This window comes from Sinohyriopsis cumingii, chromosome 16 (assembly GCF_028554795.1).
Source record: "Sinohyriopsis cumingii isolate HCF-2022 chromosome 16, ASM2855479v2, whole genome shotgun sequence".
NCBI classification, from domain to species: domain Eukaryota; kingdom Metazoa; phylum Mollusca; class Bivalvia; order Unionida; family Unionidae; genus Sinohyriopsis; species Sinohyriopsis cumingii.
In genome coordinates, this window is record NC_142976.1 from 6,101,968 (window position 1) to 6,125,190 (window position 23,223).

The window sequence follows — 23,223 nt, forward strand, 5'->3', positions numbered from 1 at the left end:
CATCGCATTTATAAAATACACAGATTAAACATGCAATCGTTAATGGATTTTCAGTTTCATTTCATCGATCAAAATAAGCAGCCTTCAATGGGTTTTCAGTTTAATTTCACCGATCAAAATAAGTAACCGTTTCATTCGGTTTCATTTCATCGAATAAAATAAGCAACCGTTAATGGTTTTTCACTTTAATTCCATCGATCAACTAAAATATTAAACGTCTGCTTTAAGACAAATGCGTATAAGATAAAGCTAATTGATATCTCCAGTTTTCTTCTCCCATCCTCTCAACCCACATACCTGCCCTGCCACAATGAAAGCCAGGCCCGCCTAACCACCCAAACACTCGACGATGAAGGTGATATAACGCAGTCAAAGGTTGCAAAGGCTAATTGGCAACTTTTCTCCGACAAGTCTTAAGAACATGATAAAACTCTCTCTCTCTCTCTCTCTCTCTCTCTCTCAAATTTTGACATGTACAGTAACTAAAGTTTGTAAATATTACATGTGCTACTAATGCAAAAAGATTAGTGTTATGTGCATTATAAAATAGACGTACATGTTTGTAATTCAATTACTTTCTTCTTTTACAAACTATAAGTAAATTAAAGTATTTCTGTGCAATAACTATAAGTAAATAAAAAGTGTTGTTATGCAATACATGTATTACGATTTACTTTCATATGAGCATAAAAAGCATTAAGTGTTAGAAAAGTGAAGATTTGTGTCTATTTTCTAGATTATCTCGTCTTCAGCAAAGAGGAATGGTGTGTTTTACCAAATTACGATGCTACCTCAAACAAGAATGCTGTGTTTCCTGTCACTGTTTCATTACTGTACCTGGCTTTTTTTTTAATACAAAACTAACTAGATCATCTAATTAACAAACACGGAGAGGACAAGATTATATATATATATATATATATATATATATATATATATATATATATATATATATATATATATATAACGGGAAGGGCTATCCCTGGATTCTACAGGAGAATGCTTGATAATACTAGGCAGAATTAATATTTAATATCAGTATTACTATCATACAGGCATTTGTATCAGTGTTTTTTTTTGTATTATATATATATATATATATATATATATATATATATATATATATATATATATATATATATATATATATAAAAGTATATATGATGTTATTGATAAAATCTAGCATATGAAACCAATTCTTGCAATTTAAAAACAATGACTAATTTAGAAGTGTTTTGTAATGCTGGCTTACCTGTCATAACTAAAGTTGTTAGGATCCAAAGTATACTCCACAACATTCAATGTCTCATAATGTCTTTTACTTTTCTCCATGTCGAAATTCTTCAGAATTTCTTGAATTAATTTCCTATTTCTACTCTGAAGACCAGAGTCTTGTCTTGTAAGGTATAATTGTTCGCTCCCTCTATCGCAATCCGAAGTTAAGTTACCATTGGAAACGAAAAGGCTCGCATCGAACTGGCTCTCCAGCTCTCTTATTATTTCCTTTTGTTGTTTTACAGACATTTTTTGAATATTTTATGAGCCAAACTGCAAGGATAGCGTTCTGCACGAACGCTTTGCACAAAATTTTGAATGGAAAATCAATATAAATAATTTAGGAAGTGCGTTAGCTTTGTTTATTCATCCGTAAGGTTTTAACGTTGGACAGAATGCTTAATGTAATTACAATCCTGCCTCGGGAATTTAAATCAGTGCTTAATGTCATGAAACTAACGTAAAAGAATGCCAACAACTTCAACCGCATGCGTCTTCTGTCGTCTAGTTCCGGTTTTGTCTGTTATCGATATAGGCGTTCTGACGTCTTCCGTCATCTAGTTCCGGTTTTGTCTTCTATTGATACAGGCGTTCGCAAGTCTGTATATTTTATGGACGATCTTATCTCCAGCAAATCCAGTTATTTCCTTAAAAGAAAATTATCTACATTGTTCATTGCACAAAATAAATTGCAGTATGGATTCCTGTAATAGAGCTGCGTTACCGTTTATTTCTTTTCGTTCAAGGAACCATTTTCTTATCTGTGTAGCTGAAGAAAACTTAAATTCGAGGGCGACAAAGGGCGTTTTATAATCCACTTGCCAATTTTCAAGATACGTGGAGCAAAACCAAAAAATGAACCAAAGTATCGGATCCGAAAACTAACTGAAAATATAATGACTTTAAATTAGTTTATAAATGTATATCCCGATAATAAAAAAAATGTGAGCCTTTCTGCTGTTGATGAATGTTCTTACTTGTTGTCGGGCCTTAACTGAACATTTTCTTGAGCAAATGTAGAAAATTCAGATATGGGGAAATGCTCCAAAAGATTTGGATTGCCTGGTACACACATCGCTGATAGATATAAACAGTAAACATGGAATTGGCAATATGAAAGTTGATGGCTCAATCAAGATAATGTGCAATGAATGGAAAATTTAATGACAATCTTAAAGCAAACAACAATTTTCGCAGACCTTTTGAAAAAGGGTAAAATTCTGACGAAAACATAGTATACTCGAAGCCAATACACCTTAGCTGAAATTTCTTACTTGGGGTTGACCGAAAATGTATAAAGGGTCATCACTGACAATGGGATAGATCACGGTATCATTCAGCAATTTCTTCAGAGCAAGATCCCACTGTTAGATTCTTTACTATTTGAACACTCAGAGACTATTGCTACAGTGTGTATCCAGCATTAGTGTTAAACGTTACAACCCACAAACAGGTTACATGTATCCCATAGAACTTAAAGCTTAAGTAATAAAATAGATTATCTATCCCAGCAATAGAGAACGTCAGCACATATCGAAATATTATCGAACACATCGAAACATTATCAAGAATTCTGTAGGCAGACTATGTGGCTATTATTTTACAAGCGAAAACAACAAGCAGAAAAAACTCCACCAAAACAGAGGATTTGAATAATTAAAAAATGTAAATCTTAAACCGTAAATGACATGGGTTGTTCTTTGTTACAAGCAATGAAATATATCTTTTTTTAAAAATGCTAATTTAATGCAATATGTCTTATTTCACTGAAATGTTATGTTCTTCTGTTCTGAAATAATTAGGCTTGGGGAAGAAAAAAAAACATCCTCACATTAGTGAGTTTTCTGAATCAGTAAATCAAAGTGACGTCAGAAAAACTGAAGGCGTTCGTAACTGTTTTCAGTGATAAAGATCATCCTTAATCGAACCTCGTCCTCGAAGTGTATGATTATGATGTCACGTGAACATAAAGAATAAATCCATATAAAGCATATCACACATATCCTATGACAAATCTCTATCCAATCAAATTATAAAGAATATCACACATATCCCTAGATTAAACCCTATCCAATCAAATTATAAAGAACATCACACATATCCATAGACAAGCCCTATCCAATCAAATTATAAAGAACATCACACATATCCCTAAATAAAACTATACCCAATCAAATTATAAAAATATCCCTAGACAAAGTCTTATCCAATCAAAATTTAAAGCATATCACACATGTCCGTAGAAAAACCCTATCCAATCAAATTATAAGGAATATCACGCATATCCCTAGACAAAAACATATCCAATCAAATTATAAAAAATATCACACATAACCCTAGACAAAACCCTATCCAATCAAATTATAAAACATATCACACATATCCCTAGACAAGCCCTATCCAATCAAATTATAAAGAATATCACACATATCCCTAGATTAAACCCTATCCAATCAAAATATAAAGCATATCACACATATCCCTAGACAAAACCCTATCCAATCAAAATATAAAGCATATCACACATATCCCATGACAAACCCCATCCAATCAAATTATAATCATAAGACATAATAACACAAAGAAGTATGTCATATCATCCCGTAGACTGTATGTCATTCCATGAGAACGTATAACCAAGGAGCTCACATTTTTTTATCCACTTGATGTCATCCTGTTCAATAAGAGAATCCTTTAACTGGATAGAAAGCACGTATACAACGATAAACGTGTACGTCTCTGTTCAACTAGATAACTACCACAGACTGCAAGAGGCAATAGAATTCCTTAAACGGGCTGTAAATCTCACACAGATGAACCTCCCTTATTGAAGAAATGACACTTTCAGGAATTATTACATTGTTTGTAATTAGTGCAGAGTAGTCCTGTTACAAAGTTTTGAGAATGATACTGACGAAACAAAAATCACACAACACCGTTGCACGCTTTATCTCTTTTCACTAAGACATGCATTGCATTATAGAAACAGCTATTTGTTTTGAATCCAGTAGCAATACCGTATATTTAAAAAAAAGCGTGATTTAGGCTTGCCTGTTGATCAAGTGCCCAATCAAGGTAATAGCTGTTAAAATGTCACAACAAACGAGAAGCAGCCGACATTTTGAATTAGGTTGTATCTAAAACTCTAAAATTGTTGCATCTCAGTCGGGAAAAAAATGAGGAATTTACAGCTGATCCATTATTCCGTAATTCTAGATCTTTAACATAAGTATCAGATTAGTAAGACTGTAGAAAAGAAAGAAAAAAAATATCTATAAGAAAAACACGCTCGATAACCGCCTACTGCACTCGTGGCCATTCTAGTTACACTTCACAATATTGCACGCTGTACGTAGATCATTTAACAGTGTATAAAATGCGTTTCCGTTTAGTGTGCAAGCACGGCATTTGGCGGAACTAATGAAAGAAGAAGAAAATCGGACTTAAACGAGATCAAATCAAATTCTCAACTGAGATAAGCACCGGAAATTGAATAGCGAATAACCTGATACTTCAACTTCCATGAAGACAAGTACATAATGCAAATTAGAGTCATTTCACAGTTATTAACTCAATACGTGAATTGGAATAATGGATTCAGGTTGTTTAATTAAATCCATTATTGTTTAACCTGTTGGGGATACTAATATAGATATGGATCAGTCAATAATCATGACAACCTATATAACTGATATCGGAAAACGTGTGTGCCCTGAAATGTATGATGAAGACGCGTGACACGTGACTATTCCCAAAAGAAAGCGAGATGTAAATAGTCTGGAATTCAAAAGAGTTCACAACAATAATTTGTAATTTAGATGTCTCTTGTTTACATGGGTTAAACGGCTGGAGTAAGCCTCTGATGATGAAAACGTCACCTAGTCAGTTAAAGCAGAATGTGTCCACGTCAAAGTGGAGGAAACGCGCTGGAGCACTTTCGTATAACCAGATACGCTAGGCAACACCTAAACAGTTATAAAACGTACGTATCCATAATTCGACAGCAAATATAATTAAGGTTTGAAAAGAGAGAACAACAGTCAGATTAACAAAGTGTTTAGAAAGAAAATTAAATCGAGAACTAAGACAATGTCTCTATGAAACAGGCACTTGTGGGTTAATCCTAACAGTCCGATGGTCCATGCAATATGCAGGTCTGGCTGCGTTCATATATTTCAAAAATAATTTGAAACAACTGCCTAACAAGAATGAGTGAGGACTCATCTAATGCGCTTTCCCACCCCCACCAACAAAGAAAAGTTTAACTAGCACCGAGTTCGTGAGGCGCCAGCGACGATTCGGGAAAGACCTACAATGTGTATGATGACTAACGGGTTGATGATCAAAATGAGTCATTTTTAGCGCTAGCTTCCCAAATTTCTAGTATGAAAAACAATCCACAGCGGCTCGGCCACGACTTTTTTACCAACCACAGATATATATATATATATATATATATATATATATATATATATATATATATATATATATATATATATATATATATATATATATATATATATATCGGGATACACGGGCAGTTGTTCTGCACCTTTATATCACGGCTGTTCGAGTACTCAGATGGATAACTGAGCGATACCCTCAACAGAATGATTTTCAATCATCGGGTCGCCCACAAGCAGAAGAAAGACAAATTAGAGTATCACCTTAAGTAGCTTCAAATAGACGTCTAAGTCCACAGGTTTAAAAAAAAAAAGCAATAACATTGAAAATTAGGTCCCGTCTTGTCGTCCAGGATGTCACATGAATCATCTCGTGAAACTCCTTCTTTCTTGTCTTATCCACACAGCTGAATTAATCGAAAGTGACTACACCTAGGTGTGCAGAGTGAAAGAGATATGCCCACAGGTATCATACCCTGTCTCAAATTATATGGTTGCTTCTTAAGGACACGTAAGATTTATTGTCTCTTATCTACACATTTAACAAGATTGTGCCATTGATGGCTATAAGTAATACACAAATATTATGCTAGATATGTGTACATCGATTCTTGTAATGTATTGGTAAGATGTATCAGCGAATTGAAAGGAAATCAAGAAGAACTCGGTATAACCTTTTTATTATTAATACATTTTTCCCCCCTTAAATTGCATATTTCGACGATAACAATAGTATCCTTTATAGCAATTTCTCATCCTGTTGTATAGCAATTTTCTCATCCTGTTGTATAGCAATTATCTCATCCTCTTGTATAGCAATTATCTCATCCTCTTGTATAGCTTATTTCATTTTCCTGTACAACAATTTTCCCATCCTCTTGTAAAGCAATTATCTCATCCTCTTGTATAGCAATTATCTCATCCTCTTGCAAAGCTTATTTCATTTTCCTGTATAACAATTTTCCCATCATCTTGTAAAGCAATTATCTCATCCTCTTGTATAGCAGTTATCTCATCCTCTTGTATAGCTTATTTCGTTTTCCTGTATAACAAATTTCCCATCGTCTTGTAAAGCAATCATCTCATGCTCTTGTAAAGCAATTATCTCATGCTCTTCTAAAGCAATTATCTCATGCTCTTCTAAAGCAATTATTTCATCCTCTTGTATAGTATCATCTTCTATTCTTCTGTTGTAATTTTTTGCATCCTCTTGATGATTGCGAAAGTCTTGTATCGAAATACAGTTGAATTTCAATATGAAAAAGATAGAGAGAGAGAGAGAGAGAGAGAGAGAGCAAGAGAGAGAGAGAGTGGGGTGTGTGTCTGTGAAACCCACGGATTCTGATGACAATCAGACTATTCCATGCAGTATGGAGTTTGAAGCAAGTGCAGTAAAAGACTAAGTTGATACTTAGATGCCATTAAATAATTTGATAACTGAAAATCATCAAGTAAACAGCAGCACCATGCACACGCTTTTCACAAAACTGACTCCTCCCCCACCCCACCCTTACACACACACACACACACACACACACACACACACACACACACACATATATATATATATATATATATATATATATATATATATATATATATATATATATATATATATATATATATATATATATATATATATATATATATATATATATAAATTTATATATGTAAGGGTCGGGGGAGGAGGAGTCAGTTTTATATATATATATATATATATATATATATATATATATATATATATATATATATATATATATATATATATATATATATATATATACCACAATCTAAGCAATCAGAGGATACATTCCAATTCAAAAACCCTTGGGCATCAACTCCTCAACCCCTCAAATATACCCCAAAGTTTGAAGTCTCTAGCCCAAATTATGTGAGAAGAGTTGAATGACATTACTGACACACAACGAACATAGAATGTACGGTTTAACAGGTGTACATGATGACATAATCTTTCTTTGAAACACTTGTAAATAATTAAAAGTTCTCCTTCTGATCAGAGCAATGTGCATTTTTTAAATCAACAGCAACAATTTTTTTAAGAAAAGAAAAAATGCACAGTAAAATTGATCATTATATTTCCTAACCAGAATGCAATGCGAAGTGAATGTAGATACTATGTTGATTTGACCTATAACTCTCTTTTGAACCTTTATGAGTTCAATAAATATAAAAATTGTAAAGGTCTCCGGTAACAAGAGGTAATTGTGTCATAAACACGCCTTTAATGTAAACACCTATAAATAGTTATATATTGATTTGGCATTGGCATATTTACAAAGTCTGATTATCAAATGGGACTTTTAACGCTTAATGTAATTCTAAACAAACAGCTTTAACTTATTCGGGTGAGACCTGATATTTATCTTCCAAGGGAACAGTCCCTTTAACATGGGCAGACACAGACATACAGACAGAAAGCTTAATGTTGTATTTAGGCAAACATTACTTATAGGTTACTGCATTTGTATGGGAAAATAGGAACACGACCTGTGTGAATGAAGTATCCATCCTACAAAACGAGTTCATATTTTCCCATACAAATGCAGTAAACTTTATATTATATACTCATTTTCTTTTTCTACCTAAGGCTTAATTATATTTTAAAAAATACACTACAAGAAACAAAGTAATTGAATTTATTCTGTCTTCCATAATAAATGCACAAACGCAGATTCATCAATAAACAACAACAATATTAATACGCACATAACTCCGCCCATGGAAATTTGAACTTAGTCGCGCGCTCGACATCACTTTCAACCAGAATTGTAGCTTTTGGTCTACTTACAATAAAAAATTAGAGGCATATTGTGAATGATTTAGCATTTCAACATATTTTCCATTTGGTCCGGAATGAATGGATTTTGTTGTTTGTTTGTTTGCTGTTGTTTTTTCTTCTTCTCGATTCTATTCAATTCCGCTGGACTTATTAGCTATGTCAGTTCCACACAAAATATATCTGTCTGCGACTTGAGCGGAGAGGGACGTGTCTTGACTTAGTTTCCTGTGTGTTTCTGTTCTGTCATTGAATGCTTGGAATCTTAATGTGGGAATATATTAACTCTTTCAATTCTAATTATCAAAAAAAAAATCGCATTGGAATATCACCTTCATTTCATTTTGAATGCAGTAAGGAGAATGTTATTGCACTTCGAACATAGTCGAAATTACTGTACAATTTCGAAATGTGTAATCAAACTTTAGAACCCATGCCATGTCTCGTGTGATTCAATATGAAAAAATGTAAGTATATGTTTGGCCATTCTTATTACCAGCTAAAGTAGGCATGTTCATGCCTGGTCACTTGCATGCTCTCCCAGCTCTTTTATGACCTGTATGGCGTTTATCACTATCCTAAATCCGAAACATTGTATCAAAAACTTAACGCGAAAATTTGCAAAGCAGCTGTTGCGTTTCGATCCATTCAGCCTTCGGAAAAAGAATTCTTTGTAATCTTGGCTTATTGGCTCTGAGCCCCTTACATTTTCTACCAAAACCTTCAGCTGCATTTTCCCACGAATTTAGTACTTTCACTTATAAAATAACACATATCTAATAGATATGGATAGCCCTTACGCTCAGTATGCTTTTCTGTGCTATTTCATATAGATATGGGATAGCCCTTACGCTCGGTATGCTTTTCTATGCTATTTCATATAGATATGGGATAGCCCTTACGCTCAGTATGCTTTTCTATGCTATTTCATATAGCCCAGACAGTCCACACATTCCATTCACAAAAAGTTACCAACATTTCTCCTAAATAATTTTTTAAAACATCAGAATCATATTTTCAATACTGCGTCTCTCACGTTTGTTGTGGACATTCCGAATATCACATTCATTCATTCAATTACCTGCTTGAAAGTTTCATTTGTGGCTCAGTAAACTCATCCACGTTTTTCACTTTATCGTCTCTACTTTCAAATAGACGAAACAGCTATTTTAGTTCATTCACAAGCAAATCTAATAAACTGAAACCTAAAGTTTATGACATGAGTGTACACTGTTTATTTGCAGTTCCTAATACACTATATTACTATAGGCACACGTGTCGTGAACGTGCGCACAATATCAAGGTGTTCAGTGTCGTGGAATACTGCACAGATCTGACAATTTAAAGTTAACGGAGAACAAAAAGGAGTATATAATAAAGTAAGTAAAGTATAATTGATTATTTGAGCAGTATGTTATATTTGTTGCAAGAATCACTTCATCTTCGTGTGTGTGTGTGTGTGTGTGTGTTAAAAGGTTTTCCCCAGATATAATATGGGCAAGGTAATTATCCTCCAAAAATGGCACTAGACATACAGGGTACGGCTCCAGACTATCTGGCGCCCTAGGCAAGGTTAGATTCTGCCCCCCCCCCCTCCCCTTCCCGGAAAATACTGATTTCTAAATTTATAAACAATTCCGGTCAGCCTGGTGTTTCGGTCAGACTGAATCTACCCTATTATTTGTCCCTGTATGAAATAAACGAGGATAAACAATGACCCTCAATAAAACTGAAATTTACTTGTTTATTTTTCAAAACTGTTGTTGATTTGGATAAATGCGCCCCCTGAAATCAGCGCCCTAGGCGGCTGCCTAGTTTGCCTATATGGTAGCGCCGGCCCTGTAAACAGACCTCACACGGTCAAGAGGGTATACCATTTTATCGTGAATTTCAGGGGCTGATCAAGAAGTATATTTAAGAGGAAGGCTCTGTATGTTTAGCGCGTACGGTCCATAATTTTAACCATCTAACCGTAAAGAACACTTGCTATAGGCAACGTTCTATTTGCTTCCATTTCTGCAAGTGGTGAGCTGTTTCCGCCTACCCATCCGCCTCTGAATTGTTGTTGTTATTATTATTATTATTATTATTATTATTATTATTAACGTTGTTCTTGTTGTTGTCGTTGTTGTTGATGATGATGATCATGGTCATAAAAAAGAAAGTTTCTAAATAATCAGTTGATTAAAAAATTCGACAAGTCCAATGTTTTATATGAAATTCATCGATTGCACACAAAAAAATCACGTTTACGTTCACGAGAAATGAATGGGGCATTTAGCAACTGAATAAAGGATAAATTGTTTCGAAAAGCACCTGGCATAGTGTAATAAAATGGCCTAACACGGGATAAAATACGGCAAAGAAAAGCCTGCCGTGGCGCCATTCTAAAATGGCTTGGCCAGAGAAGTAGAAGTGAACGTTACTCAAATAAGACGGAGATGTACCGCTCACTGCACACTCCTGTGCACTTTTGTCATGCATAATTGTAGTGTACCTGCTTATTTGTTACAACCTTTTCTTAAAAGATCATATTTTTTTATTGTGTGTTGCACTACCCAAGACATATCTCAACACCAAGTAAGACATAATTATCATCAATTTCGACCACACATCGTTTGAACTAGTCCAAGCCACACTCACACTGGAGCAAAGTTCAGTCCATTTTTTCTGCCTATACCGCCCTCCTCTGAGTAGAAAAAACAAGCTGACTGGCTCTCTCTTTTTGGACTATGGAAATTCGATTGGTGGCAACCTGATTATTCTTGGAGATTTCAACTTTCACTTTGACTGTCCCGGAAACCCAAATACATCAAAACTCATAGATTCCATTAATGTTTTCAACCTCAAACAGTCAGTTAACCAACCCACTCATAAACATGGTCACATTGTAGACTGAATTCTTTATAGACCTGATGATAACATTCTACGGTCCTCCCTGGTATCCCATGACCTTGCATCAGATCATCTCTGCATTATATGCCATCTTAAGGTATCAGTCCCTAACCCTCCACCTTTATCTGCTACTAAGGGGAACCTCTGTATGATAAATAGAACCAAACTAATGCACGACATCCAAGCCAACCTAACAACTTGCTTACCTCCTATCGCAGAAAAACTCGATAACTGCCTGCGTTCATTGCTTGACAAACATGCCCCAGCTACCAAGTGCAGAGTATCAATTCAAAAGTGTTTTCCATGGTATAGCAGTGTTAGGGACCAGCTTCGCACTGCTAAAAGAGACTGCCGTAAAGCTGAGAGGCTTTGGCTTTCCACCAGACTCACCATTCATAAGCAAATCTATGAAGCCGCTAAGAAGAATGTCACAAATATAGTCCATGCAGCGAAATCAGCCCACTACACTACTAAGATCATGGAAAGTTCTAGCTGCAAAGTGCTCTTCGAGATTACTAACAAGCTAATGTCAAGGAACAAATCTACACCACTTCCAACTACCTTCCCTCCAGTCGACCTTCCTTACATGTTTGCAAATTTCTTCCGTGACAAAGTACAAACCATTAGAGATAAGCTTGAGACCACAATTTCAATTGACTCGTCGTCACCATACAGTTGGGATACAGAATTTGAGCGGCAACCATTAGCAGCATTTGAACCTGTCTCTATGGATTTCGTACGTACAATACTGAAGAAGAGTACACCAATGTTATGTGAACTTGATCCAATTTCAACAGCACTGCTGCTTGAGTGCTTAGATCCAGTATTGCCTTCACTAACTGATGTTATTAATACCTCTCTCTCATCAGGGGAATTCCCATCATTTTTCAAAACTGCAATTGTAAAGCCTGTGCTGAAAAAACCAACATTAGACCATAACGATGTAAAGAACTACCGCCCAGTTTATAACCTCCCATTCACATAAAAAATTCTTAGAAAAGGTTGTTCTATCCCAGCTTGTATCTCATCTAAATTCAAACAGTCCTTTTAGCAGCGTACAATCTGCATATCGCCCTTACCACAGTACTGAAACAACTCTTCTAAAAGTAGTTAATGACATTCTCTCTGCGTTGGATAGCGGAAAGATTACAGTACTCAACCTCCTTGATTTGTCTGCAGCATTTGACACAATAGACCATGATATATTGCTTCACCGTCCCCAGCATGTATTTGGCATTCATGATACAGCCTTACTGTGGTTAACGTCCTACTTGGTCAACAGGACACAAATTACATATGCAAATGGAATATATTCCAGCCCGGTTGATATTTGTTGTGGTATTCCACAGGGGTCTGTTGTTGGATCTGTTCTCTTGATTCTGTACACTCATTTGCTCTCAACTGTCATAGATCATCATCCAGTGTCTCACCAATTGTACGCTGATGACACCCAAATATACAAATCTAGCCACCCAACTGAAGTTGATGCTACCATCCAAGGGGTAGAGAGGTGAATTTCTGATGTGAAATCATGGATGACATGTAACAAGCTGCAGATGAATGATGATAAAACTGAGGCCATTCTGATCGCAACACAAAGACTTTCTCATTCACATCCTTTACCTCAAACAATAAATATCAGCAACACCAACATTAAATTCACACAATCAGTACGAAACCTAGGTGTTACTCTGGACAGTAATCTCACATTGCACCAACATGTCATGAACATATGCAAGGCTGCATATCTTGAGCTGAGACGCATCAGCCCAATTCGCAAATATCTTTCAGTTGGTTCCACTAAAACACTTGTGTGTTCATTAGTACTTTCAAGACTGGACTATTGTAACTCAATTCTGTCTGGTTCATCTCAATATATACTCCAGAAACTTCAAAAAGTTCAAAACACAGCTGCTCGAATCATACTTAGAGTACCACGATCAGAGCACACCTCCCCGCTGCTCTGTACCCTACAGTGGCTATCCATTCGATCCAGAATCAAACACAAAATGTGTTCTCTGTGCTACATTTCACTGTCGGACTCGAGTCCAACATACCAATCCGACCTCACCCATGTGTACACATCAGGAAGATACTTACGCTCCTCTTCTGACAATCGTATACTCATTATTCCCAATATGAAACCAAAGTCATATGGACAGCGTTCTTTAGCATACCAGGGCTATGCAACGTGGAATGAATTGCCCACTGAACTTAGACACAAAAACACAGTGATCACATTCAAGGGTGCTCTCAAAACTCACTTATTTCGACTGCAAGAACAAACTTAAAGACCTAATAATGTTTCCTACTTTAAATATTCTCAGCATGTTTTTTAATGTATTCTAATTTCATGTGTTTGTTTTTGTAATCATATCATTATATGTTTTTTTTTATCTTATAGGTGTTGTCTAATGTTGTAATGCGCTTAGAGCTTCTAAAGATTAGGCGCTATACAAAGTCCTCATTATTATTATGATTATTATTATTATTATTATTATTATTATTATTATTATTATTATTATAACATCCGTGAGAAAATGAACTAAACACAAGTAGACCATATGTTGAAACTGCAAGCAAGAGTGAGGTAAAACGTGTGACCTTGACCCCAATTTCCAAATGTGGAGCGAGTATATATCGTTTGTCTTACCTTCTTTGCGATTCAACCACTGTATGAACAAAATCCATCAAGGCGTTTAGGACACATCATCAAATGAAACGTCTTAACCAAAAACCATAATGCATATGTTCTATATGACTCTGACCCAAAGATCAAAGGGGCGAGATTGCGCGTCGCAGAATGGTCCTGGAGTTATAATGATTTACTCCAAATATGAACAAAACCCATTCAGTTGTTCGGATAATATAAACAACTAAACAAACAAACAAAACTCTTTAATTAAAGCCTCAGCGCAAATTTCATAGGATTGTGCCATGACCCTAAGGGCAAGTGGGCATGTCTCAGCTTCGTTATGACTCGTCCCAAGTATGAACAAATCCATCCAGGAGTTTGGGAAATGTAAGCCAATGATAATACTTCAACCAAACCTAAATGTTAAGTTTATACCACTGTGACAGTGTCTCCAGATCGCTTGGGTAAACAAGTGTGTCGCCGAATGGAGCGTTTTTGCTTTATAATGATAAATGCCAAGAAATTAAGGAAATGTTGGCAAATAATATAAAAAAATATGCAAAACCTTAACTAAAATTGTATGTGACCCAGGCCATTGTGCATATATAGAATGATTTGTCTTAGAATCCTAATTATGTATACTAAGTATAATGAAAATATATACAGAGGTTCAGGAAATGTACGCAAATTTTAAAAAAAAATAAAAATAAAAAATAAACAGATGACAACGCTGATGTCTCCCCCGGAAAAGTGGCTGAGTGTTTCCCTTCCCACCAACATATGCTCGAGACTAAAAGAGTGAAATACTGAAAGGCAAATATAACATTACAGTGACCTACTTTAGCTGATATGTGTGTTACTCACTCAGAAGGATCTACGACGTTGCATTGCTCTGGGACTAACACTGTGAGAGAAACTGACCTAAAAATACTAAACTGAAAGCACCCTCTCATTATAAAAGTCTCTTAATATAACGATATATTGCATGAGTGATTTTTTATATAATTATAAACATAATAAAAGTCGTTTGAGACCATGATTAGTTTGGCTTGTTGTGCTTACAGTTACTTTGCCCGATCATGAATCAGATTACAAATGACAGATCCTATCACAGCTTTACATCATACATGTAACAAACATCAGGTAGGATAAAAAGGTAAATAAATGAGAAAACAAAAAACAATGTTTTATAGGAAATTAAACTTTCAACCACCGCTGTGTAATTCAACGTATAAAATTTGAAAACTCGACATATTAGATGGAACGCTGAACACAAACAAATTGATTCAACAAAAGAAATAGAAATTCTCGAATTACAACATCGAAATTTCAACCACCGCTCCGTATTTAAGAAGTTAAAATCTAAAAGCTCGACATACGAAATGAAGTTTTCAACTATGGCTGTGTACTTTATCAGATACAATTTGAAATCTCAACATATGAAATGGAACTTTCAATGCAACAGTTTTATTCAAGATGTGAAATATATATTCTTGAATTATGTGTAGATCAACTTGTAAAATTTCAAATTCAACATAGAAAATAGAAATTTCAACCACCGCTATGTAATTCAACGGATAAAGTTGCAAAAACTCGAAATACGAAATGGAACATTCAATATAAACACTCGACATATCACATTGAAATTATATACAACGTTCTCATTTTACCAACTTTTGCCTCATATGGACAATATAATTGTAAGCTGGAGTCTGAAAATGAGTTTACACTATCAGATAAACAGAAATTACCTTTCAAAAGTAACAACATTTATGATTGGTAATGTACACTATCAGATAAACAGTAATTACATTTCAAAAGTAACGACATTTATGATTGGTAGCTTACACTATCAGATAAACAGAAATTACCTTTCAAAATTGATGACATTTAATATTGGTAGTTTACACTTATCAGATAATCAGAAATTACTTTTCAAAAGTAACGACATTTATGATTGGTAGTTTATACTATCAGATAATCATAAATTGCCATTCAAACGTAACGATATGCATGATTGGTAGCTTACGCTACCAGACAATCAGAAATTACCTTTCCAAAGTAACGCCATTTATAACTGGTAGTTTATGCAATCAGACAATCAGAAATTACCTTTCCAAAGTAACGCCATTTATAACTGGTAGTTTATGGTATCAGACAATCAGAAATTACCTTTCCAAAGTAACGCCATTTATAACTGGTAGTTTATGGTGTCAGACAATTAGAAATTACCTTTCCAACGTAGCGACATTTATGATTAGTTGAAACAAAATCTCCAGCTCAGACTCAAACTCAAAAGCTGTATGATTTCCAGGCTAGTTCAATCACTTTATATGGCATTATTAATAAAAATTTAAATGGTATAATTTCTTAAACTTGAAATGGCATAATTTCTTAAACTTGAAATGGCATCATTTCTAAAACTTTATATGACATAATTTCTAACTCTTTAAATAGCATCATTTCTAAAACTTTAAATGGCAACATTTATTAAATTTTAAATGGCATCATTTCTAAAATATTAAATGGCTTGTTATCTTAAACTTTAAACGGCATAATTTCTAAATCTTTAAATAGCATCATTTCTAAAACTTTAAATGGCATCATTTATTAAATTTTAAATGGCATCATTTCTAAAATAATAAATGGCTTGTTATCTTAAACTTTAAACGGCATAATTTCTAAATCTTTAAATAGCATCATTTCTAAAACTTTAAATGGCATCATTTATTAAATTTTAAAGGGTATTATTTCTAAAATATTAAATGGCATCATTTTTAAAACTTTAAATGGCACAATTTCTTAAACTTTAAATACCATCATTTCTAAATTTTTAAATGGCAACATTTCTAAAATATTAAATGGCATGTTTTCTTAAACTTTAAATGGCACCATTTCTTAAACTTTAAATGGTATAATTTCTAAAATATTAAATGGCATCAGTTTTAAAACTTTAAATGGCACAATTTCTTAAACTTAAATAGCATCATTTCTAAAATATTAAAGGCAACATTTCTTAAACTTTAAATGGCATCATTTATAAAATATTAAATGGCATGTTTTCTTAAGCTTTAAATGGCATCATTTCTTATACTTTAAATGGCATCATTTCTAAATTATTAAATGGCTTGTTTTCTAAAACTTTAAATTGCATCATTACTAAAACTTTAAATGGCATTTCTAAAATATTAAATCGCATGTTTTCTTAAACTTTAAATGGCATCATTTCTAAAACTTTAAATACTGTTAAATGGCATCATTCATCAAATTTTAAATGACATCATTCCTATAAACTTAAACTGCATAAATTTCTAAAACTTTAAATGGCATCATTTCTATCATTTTAAATATCATTTCTATAACTTTAAATGGTATCATTTCTATCATTTTAAATATCTTCATTTCTAAAACTTAAATGGCATTGCTATCTGTCTTAATATCATTAAGTACACAAAACAAACACATATCAGAAAATTTTAAGCTAAATCTATTTTGGGGTACACTTAGTAGAAAACAGTAGTTGCATTAAACTTAGGCATTAACCTGGAAAATAGGTTTCGTCTCCTCTATCGCTCTGACCCCCCCCCCCCCGTTGCGTGATCACTAACCCCCAACACTGCAGTCGGATGATATTACGAAGTAGATCAGGTGTGTTTTTATACTTCCTATTATCATATACATTCAACATTATTTGAATGTCTAATTAAATAAATACTATTGACTAAGACATTAAATACTTGATCCATTGTGTGCTAGTCCTTCACAGCCGGATCGATAACGACAATCTGGCGCTCATAATACAACAGCTGTAAATACTGGATATGAGAAATAGCCGCGTACAACGAAATTACTGACATTAAGGTGCACACAGAGGGGAGGGGAGGCGAGCGGACCGACATTGGATTGACAGACGGAAAAATAATCATGGACTAATATGGACGGGAAATAGACCGAAAGATCTCAATACGCCATATATTAAACATCTGCTATCCAGTTTCTGTGTTCAATTATCGGCATTTGGATAGAAATGCTACTTTCCGCATTTGTTAAAGGGCTGAACAAGTCTCAGTGGGTAGGTATAGGGTTTGGTGGTGGAAACCAAGCATTATAGCTAAAATGTGTAAGCTCATCTTTATATTTCTTACCCTTCCCCGTCATCTTTGTATTTCGCCCTGAAACGCTTAGGGGGTTTCAAACGGTCGATAGCCTCAGTCTCTTTAATCTGCTGCAAAATTACCCGGATTGGAATTCTTTTTGAAGTCATATGACGGTGGAATTGGCCCCTTTCCGGTGGCTCCCTCCCTAGGGACTCGGCGAATCCCATAGTTCTTAATAAAGGATCACCGTACAACAGTATTATCGTGCATAACTGGTGTTCTCCATTTGTAATGAGCACACTATAATAATTTAAACCAAGTTTTGCAATTCGTTTCTTCACTAATGTATTTAGAATTCCTCCCAAGAAAATCAATGTTTTTAATTAATCCAAATAGAACGATTCGCACTGCTAGTTCACCTTGAAAAATTCATTTCAATAGTCAATGTATGATTGGTACACACCCGTGCCACCTTTAACAGTCGTCCCAATGAATTCTACCGTACCCAAAAATCTAGTCGAAATGTTTATGAATAAAAGAGTAGTCTTAACGTGCAGGATCAATATGTCCAAATTCAAGGTAGGACCAGTTATGGCGTTATTATACCAGTGTAACATGACAGCGTGTACAGAAGCATGATATTTAATTATTTCTTCCTTGAATATATCTATTCAAGCACGGCAAGATACATGTAATATTGAGTTACCCGAAGAATAGCTCGACTCATGCGCGATGCACTCAAAGGGTGGGTTTACCTTTTAACAAATTCACAAATTAGAATCCAAAGAAAATTTTACTGGCATTTTAATATGTTTGTGTTGAATTTATATTAAACACATACCTGTATTAAAAGACAAACATCAAACAAAAATATTCATATAAGTGGGTCAACATGTTTACCCATCATTGCCCTAGTGCTGAACTGAGAACATGCTGAACATACGCGTATAGGCAAACATGTTACAGAGTTACAATAGCTGCTTCCCGTTAAGGTCACTAGCAGACGATATTCTGCCCATTTTACCTGGACGATGGGCAACCTCGCAGTTGCTCCTATATGTGACCACCAAATGTTACCATTTCTAACAAGACACACTGAAGCAAAGTCAACTTATAAATCACAACTATAGATACTAACACAAAGCCTAATTTGTGTTCTGTTTATTTATGTAATTTTCGTAAAAGAATTTTGAAATTCAATTTATTTCAACTTCCAAACACCACATAAAACTGCCAGTTGACCACAAATATGGCGGCTGATGACGTCATTTGGGAACTATCTTGAGCAGGAATCGTACGCGTGCCGCGAGTAACAGTACCTATCGACTAACTCTTGTGCAAGAGCGCCTAACTACGAGCAATCACTCCCCCTCCCAAAGGATACAAAATGTCCACTCGAAGTGCACGTGTACTAGGCAAACGAAATTTATCACACACACATATATACGTGTGTGTGTGTGTGTGTGTGTGTGTGTGTGTGTGTGTGTGTGTGTGTGCAGGTTGCCAAGGGTATCGATTACTTTCTGAATTTATTAAAATGCGAACATTCACATAGGTGAAAAAAATCGTCGTCTATACCGATTAAACAGTCGTAAAATGAATGAAACTCTTCGACTTGGCAGATGATATATTCAATCAGATAGTGAAACCCCTCTCCTATGCAGATGGCACAATCATACGGGTGTTGAAACTTGTCATCTATGCATGTGATACATTGATAGAGCTAATGAAACTTATCGCCTATTCAAATTTTACAGCCACACGGGTAATGCTACTCGTCGCCAATGCAAATGATACAGTCATACAGGTAATGAATCCCGTCGCCTATGCAGATGATAAATTCATACATGTGATGAAACGTGTCGCCAATGCAAATGATACATTCATACGTGTCTGCAGATGATACGGTTATCGTTGCCTATAATGCTCATGGATGAATTGCCAATTGGAACTAGCAGCATTTTCCGTCTTTACTGTCAAGACTCGAAGGAAACATTGGACACATTTAGCAGCCATTGAGAACTATATTTGGAACTTTTGTTCATATGACACAATAAGGCAGCGGAAGGAAAAAAGTTAAAATCAAAACATTGTCTGCCTTTTCTGTCGAAACAAATTGCAGTAAACATAGGGGGATTGCTATTTGTATTTACGTCTCTGTTTATTACTTTGTTAGATATTGCTGATTATTTGTTTGATTCTGGGATTCGGTGTTGGGAAGATATTTCTCAAATCGAGTAATTAGTCAAACTCTAAGACCAGATATCATAACATACAGTATTCACTAGACTCTATGGCATCATTGATTAATTTGGTAAAATGGACCATCGGGACCCTCCCTAACTTCTCACCATAAGGAATTCTCTGGATATTTGAATGTATAAGTATTTAGTAATTTGTGATAGGAATAATTATTCCTGTTCATGTTTGAGTCGGGCTTCGCGATTCGTGGCGTAAAGTATACAGTTTCGATCTGGAAATGTTTATTGATGAGTCATGAAATGTGAAGCAAGAAAAGTCATGCAAAAGTGGCATTAGAAGTGCGTGACGTGTGGTCATTATGTGATTAGAGAAATATTATTGTAGTATGTGCGCCTTTAACAACAATTACTGTTGTCATGAGGTAAACAATGGACAACGAGCTAGAATCATGCAAGTTTTTCTTCGCTCACGAGTGAGCCCCCTTACGTGTTACAAAATATGGTACACTCTGCCGAGGGCAAATCACCAATCACAAGGAAAATATATGTATTCCTACAACCATTCCGAGTTTATTTCTATGCGGTTCTCTGGTCCAACATACAGCTACTGTAGATAATCTTGTGTCAGTTGCAAATGTACTTTTATGTGTATTTGTATGTGGTATAAATAAAACTTGTGAAGTTTTCTGATTAAATGAAAAATATATACGTCTTGTGGTATTTCAAAGATAGGGCGTACATATTATATATCCCATACGTCGCTGCTACTGCCGCTGATGATGACGACGACGATGATGGTGACGACGATGATGATGCCAATAATGCAAAAGAGTCTTCGCAAACAGTTGATACTATGAGCATAGCAGTAACTACTCTATGTACATTTTCCTCTTGATCATGTGTATATCGGGGGGGAGGATTCAAAGTTTTCCCATGCCGATGGAAATATTGTTTTTAATTAATGCGATTATAGCCCGTGAGTTTGCAGTTTACACTATTGAACTTCAATTTTTTTTATGCATAAAAGGAAATATTTTATTACCCATTTATAATACATGATATAATCACGCCTTTATAGGTAGTCACACAGTATACAGTGTATATGATTAATACGCTATATGCCGATGTACAATACACCTGGTGTTAGGTTGCCTTCTGAAAACTCTAGGTCGGATGAAATGTATGATAATACAGTTTAATGAAAAGGAGGTGTCAGGCCTTATATTAGTACCAAAGTTTTAACCCTTTCAAATATTTATTTTAAGGGTTGTTGATGGTCTAGTACATCCAACACAAGTGACAAGTGATTGCTGTTACTTCTCTCTCTCTCTCTCTCTCTCTCTCTCTCTCTCTCTATATATATATATATATATATATATATATATATATATATATATATATATATATATATATATAATATATATATAAAATCCACAACCAGTTACATTTTGTCAATCGGATCAAAGAAATTTAAACTTACCAATCTTATACTTCATGAAGAATTAAATATTTTCAGCAATATCCTTACGAAGTAAACTTACATGTAGCTTTTCAACATTGGTATTTCAGACTAATTATCATTGTAATTGGTGTTGTTGTTGTTGTTATTGATGATGATGATACTGTTGTTTTTTTCTGCTGATGGTATATGAAGGTAATCAGTATTTTAGATTATCATCGGTGGTAGTGGTGGTGATGGTACGGCTGGCGTAGTTTTGGGAGTGTTGGCAGCGGTGGAAGGAGAGGAAATTAATAGAGGAGACAGAGCTGAAACATATCGCAAGCTTCGTTTAAATTTAAGGTTCCTGTCAATAGAAGTCTATAGTTTGAACCCTTGCAGCATATTCTTAAAGCAAAACCAAAATTACTCGTAACAAATATTCGTGTGCATAATGGTGAATAATTGTTACGGGACAAAGAAACATAATATACTTATAGGTAAAACAAAATCCTACCTCTGGTTGTACGTGAAAACTATCGGTGTTGTCCGCCGCATTTTGGATGATGAACTCCATAAATACCGGTACGGTTCAAACAGAAGTAAACTTAACAGTCATCAACACAAGTTATCCATCGGCAACCACATAATTTGTGATGCGTAATGGAAAAAGTTAGTCCTCACAAAGTCTCTTTGTGCTTGGAGGTGCAACCATTACGTGGACAAAGCCGTGTATTGAATGATTGGTGAATTAATGACTTTCACCAGCAGATTAATGTTTCCTTTTTAAGAATGTATCACCAGAACAACAATAAAAACCGCCGTGAAAACGACGTGAATGCTATCGAAGACGGTTTTTCTTTCACTTACGATTCGCACATCGCCTAGCAAATATTGAATGCTAAGAAAATAAACTTTATAGATGTTGTACCTACCGTCACTTGTCAATTGATATACTCTTGAGTCGTTCTATAGTACACATACATATTCAATTAGATTTCGTTTTTCTTTTTAGTTTTATAACGTGGGAGTACGGAATCTTTCACCACTTATTTGATTTAATATGAGCTGACACTAACATACGGCGAGATTTAAAACTCCTGTTTTAGCTCATTAAATATCGACTCGCAGCTATTATTTTGTTAATGCTCAGTTCATTGTAGAGCGGTAGCTCGGTGGTTAGCGTGTCGGTCTAACGACCGAAAGGGTGAGGAATCAAATCCTACAATTGGATCTGCCCGCTTGGGCAACCGTGGCGTGTCCTTCAACCAGGCCGTTTACTCAGGTTGCATCTTGCGTGCTGTGAGTCGCAGCGAACACAGCAGAAGCAACACTTAACGACAAAGAGAGCTAGCGATGGGCCTTATCCCCACCCCTGCAAGAGACGCCTAGAGAAGTCTGGGACTTAAATTGGCTACAGGATGGAGCTTACGTGCACAAGCGAAAAGGACGACACTATTGCTCATACGAGAGAAAGGAAAC

At 35.1% G+C, this 23,223-nt stretch overlaps 1 protein-coding gene across 9 annotated transcripts in view; it reads right to left on the bottom strand.

The window, feature by feature from the left end:
* Positions 1 to 22,695, bottom strand: part of LOC149779870 (uncharacterized) — a 56,144-nt gene extending 33,449 nt beyond the window's left edge. The window contains exons 1-2 of one of the 9 annotated variants that reach the window (XM_089936546.1): positions 22,259 to 22,620; positions 1,253 to 1,922 (exon numbers count right to left, since the gene is read on the bottom strand). In XM_089936546.1, the coding sequence (XP_089792672.1) occupies positions 1,253 to 1,524 (272 nt within the window). In that variant the 5' untranslated portion in view covers positions 1,525 to 1,922; positions 22,259 to 22,620. Of the gene's footprint in view, positions 1 to 1,252; positions 1,923 to 3,924; positions 4,876 to 5,827; positions 6,090 to 18,150; positions 18,679 to 22,258; positions 22,621 to 22,676 lie in introns of those variants that run through there. The other 8 variants (XM_089936547.1, XM_089936548.1, XM_089936545.1 and 5 more) reach the window with 8 other exon arrangements.
* Positions 22,696 to 23,223: the final 528 nt, after the last annotated feature.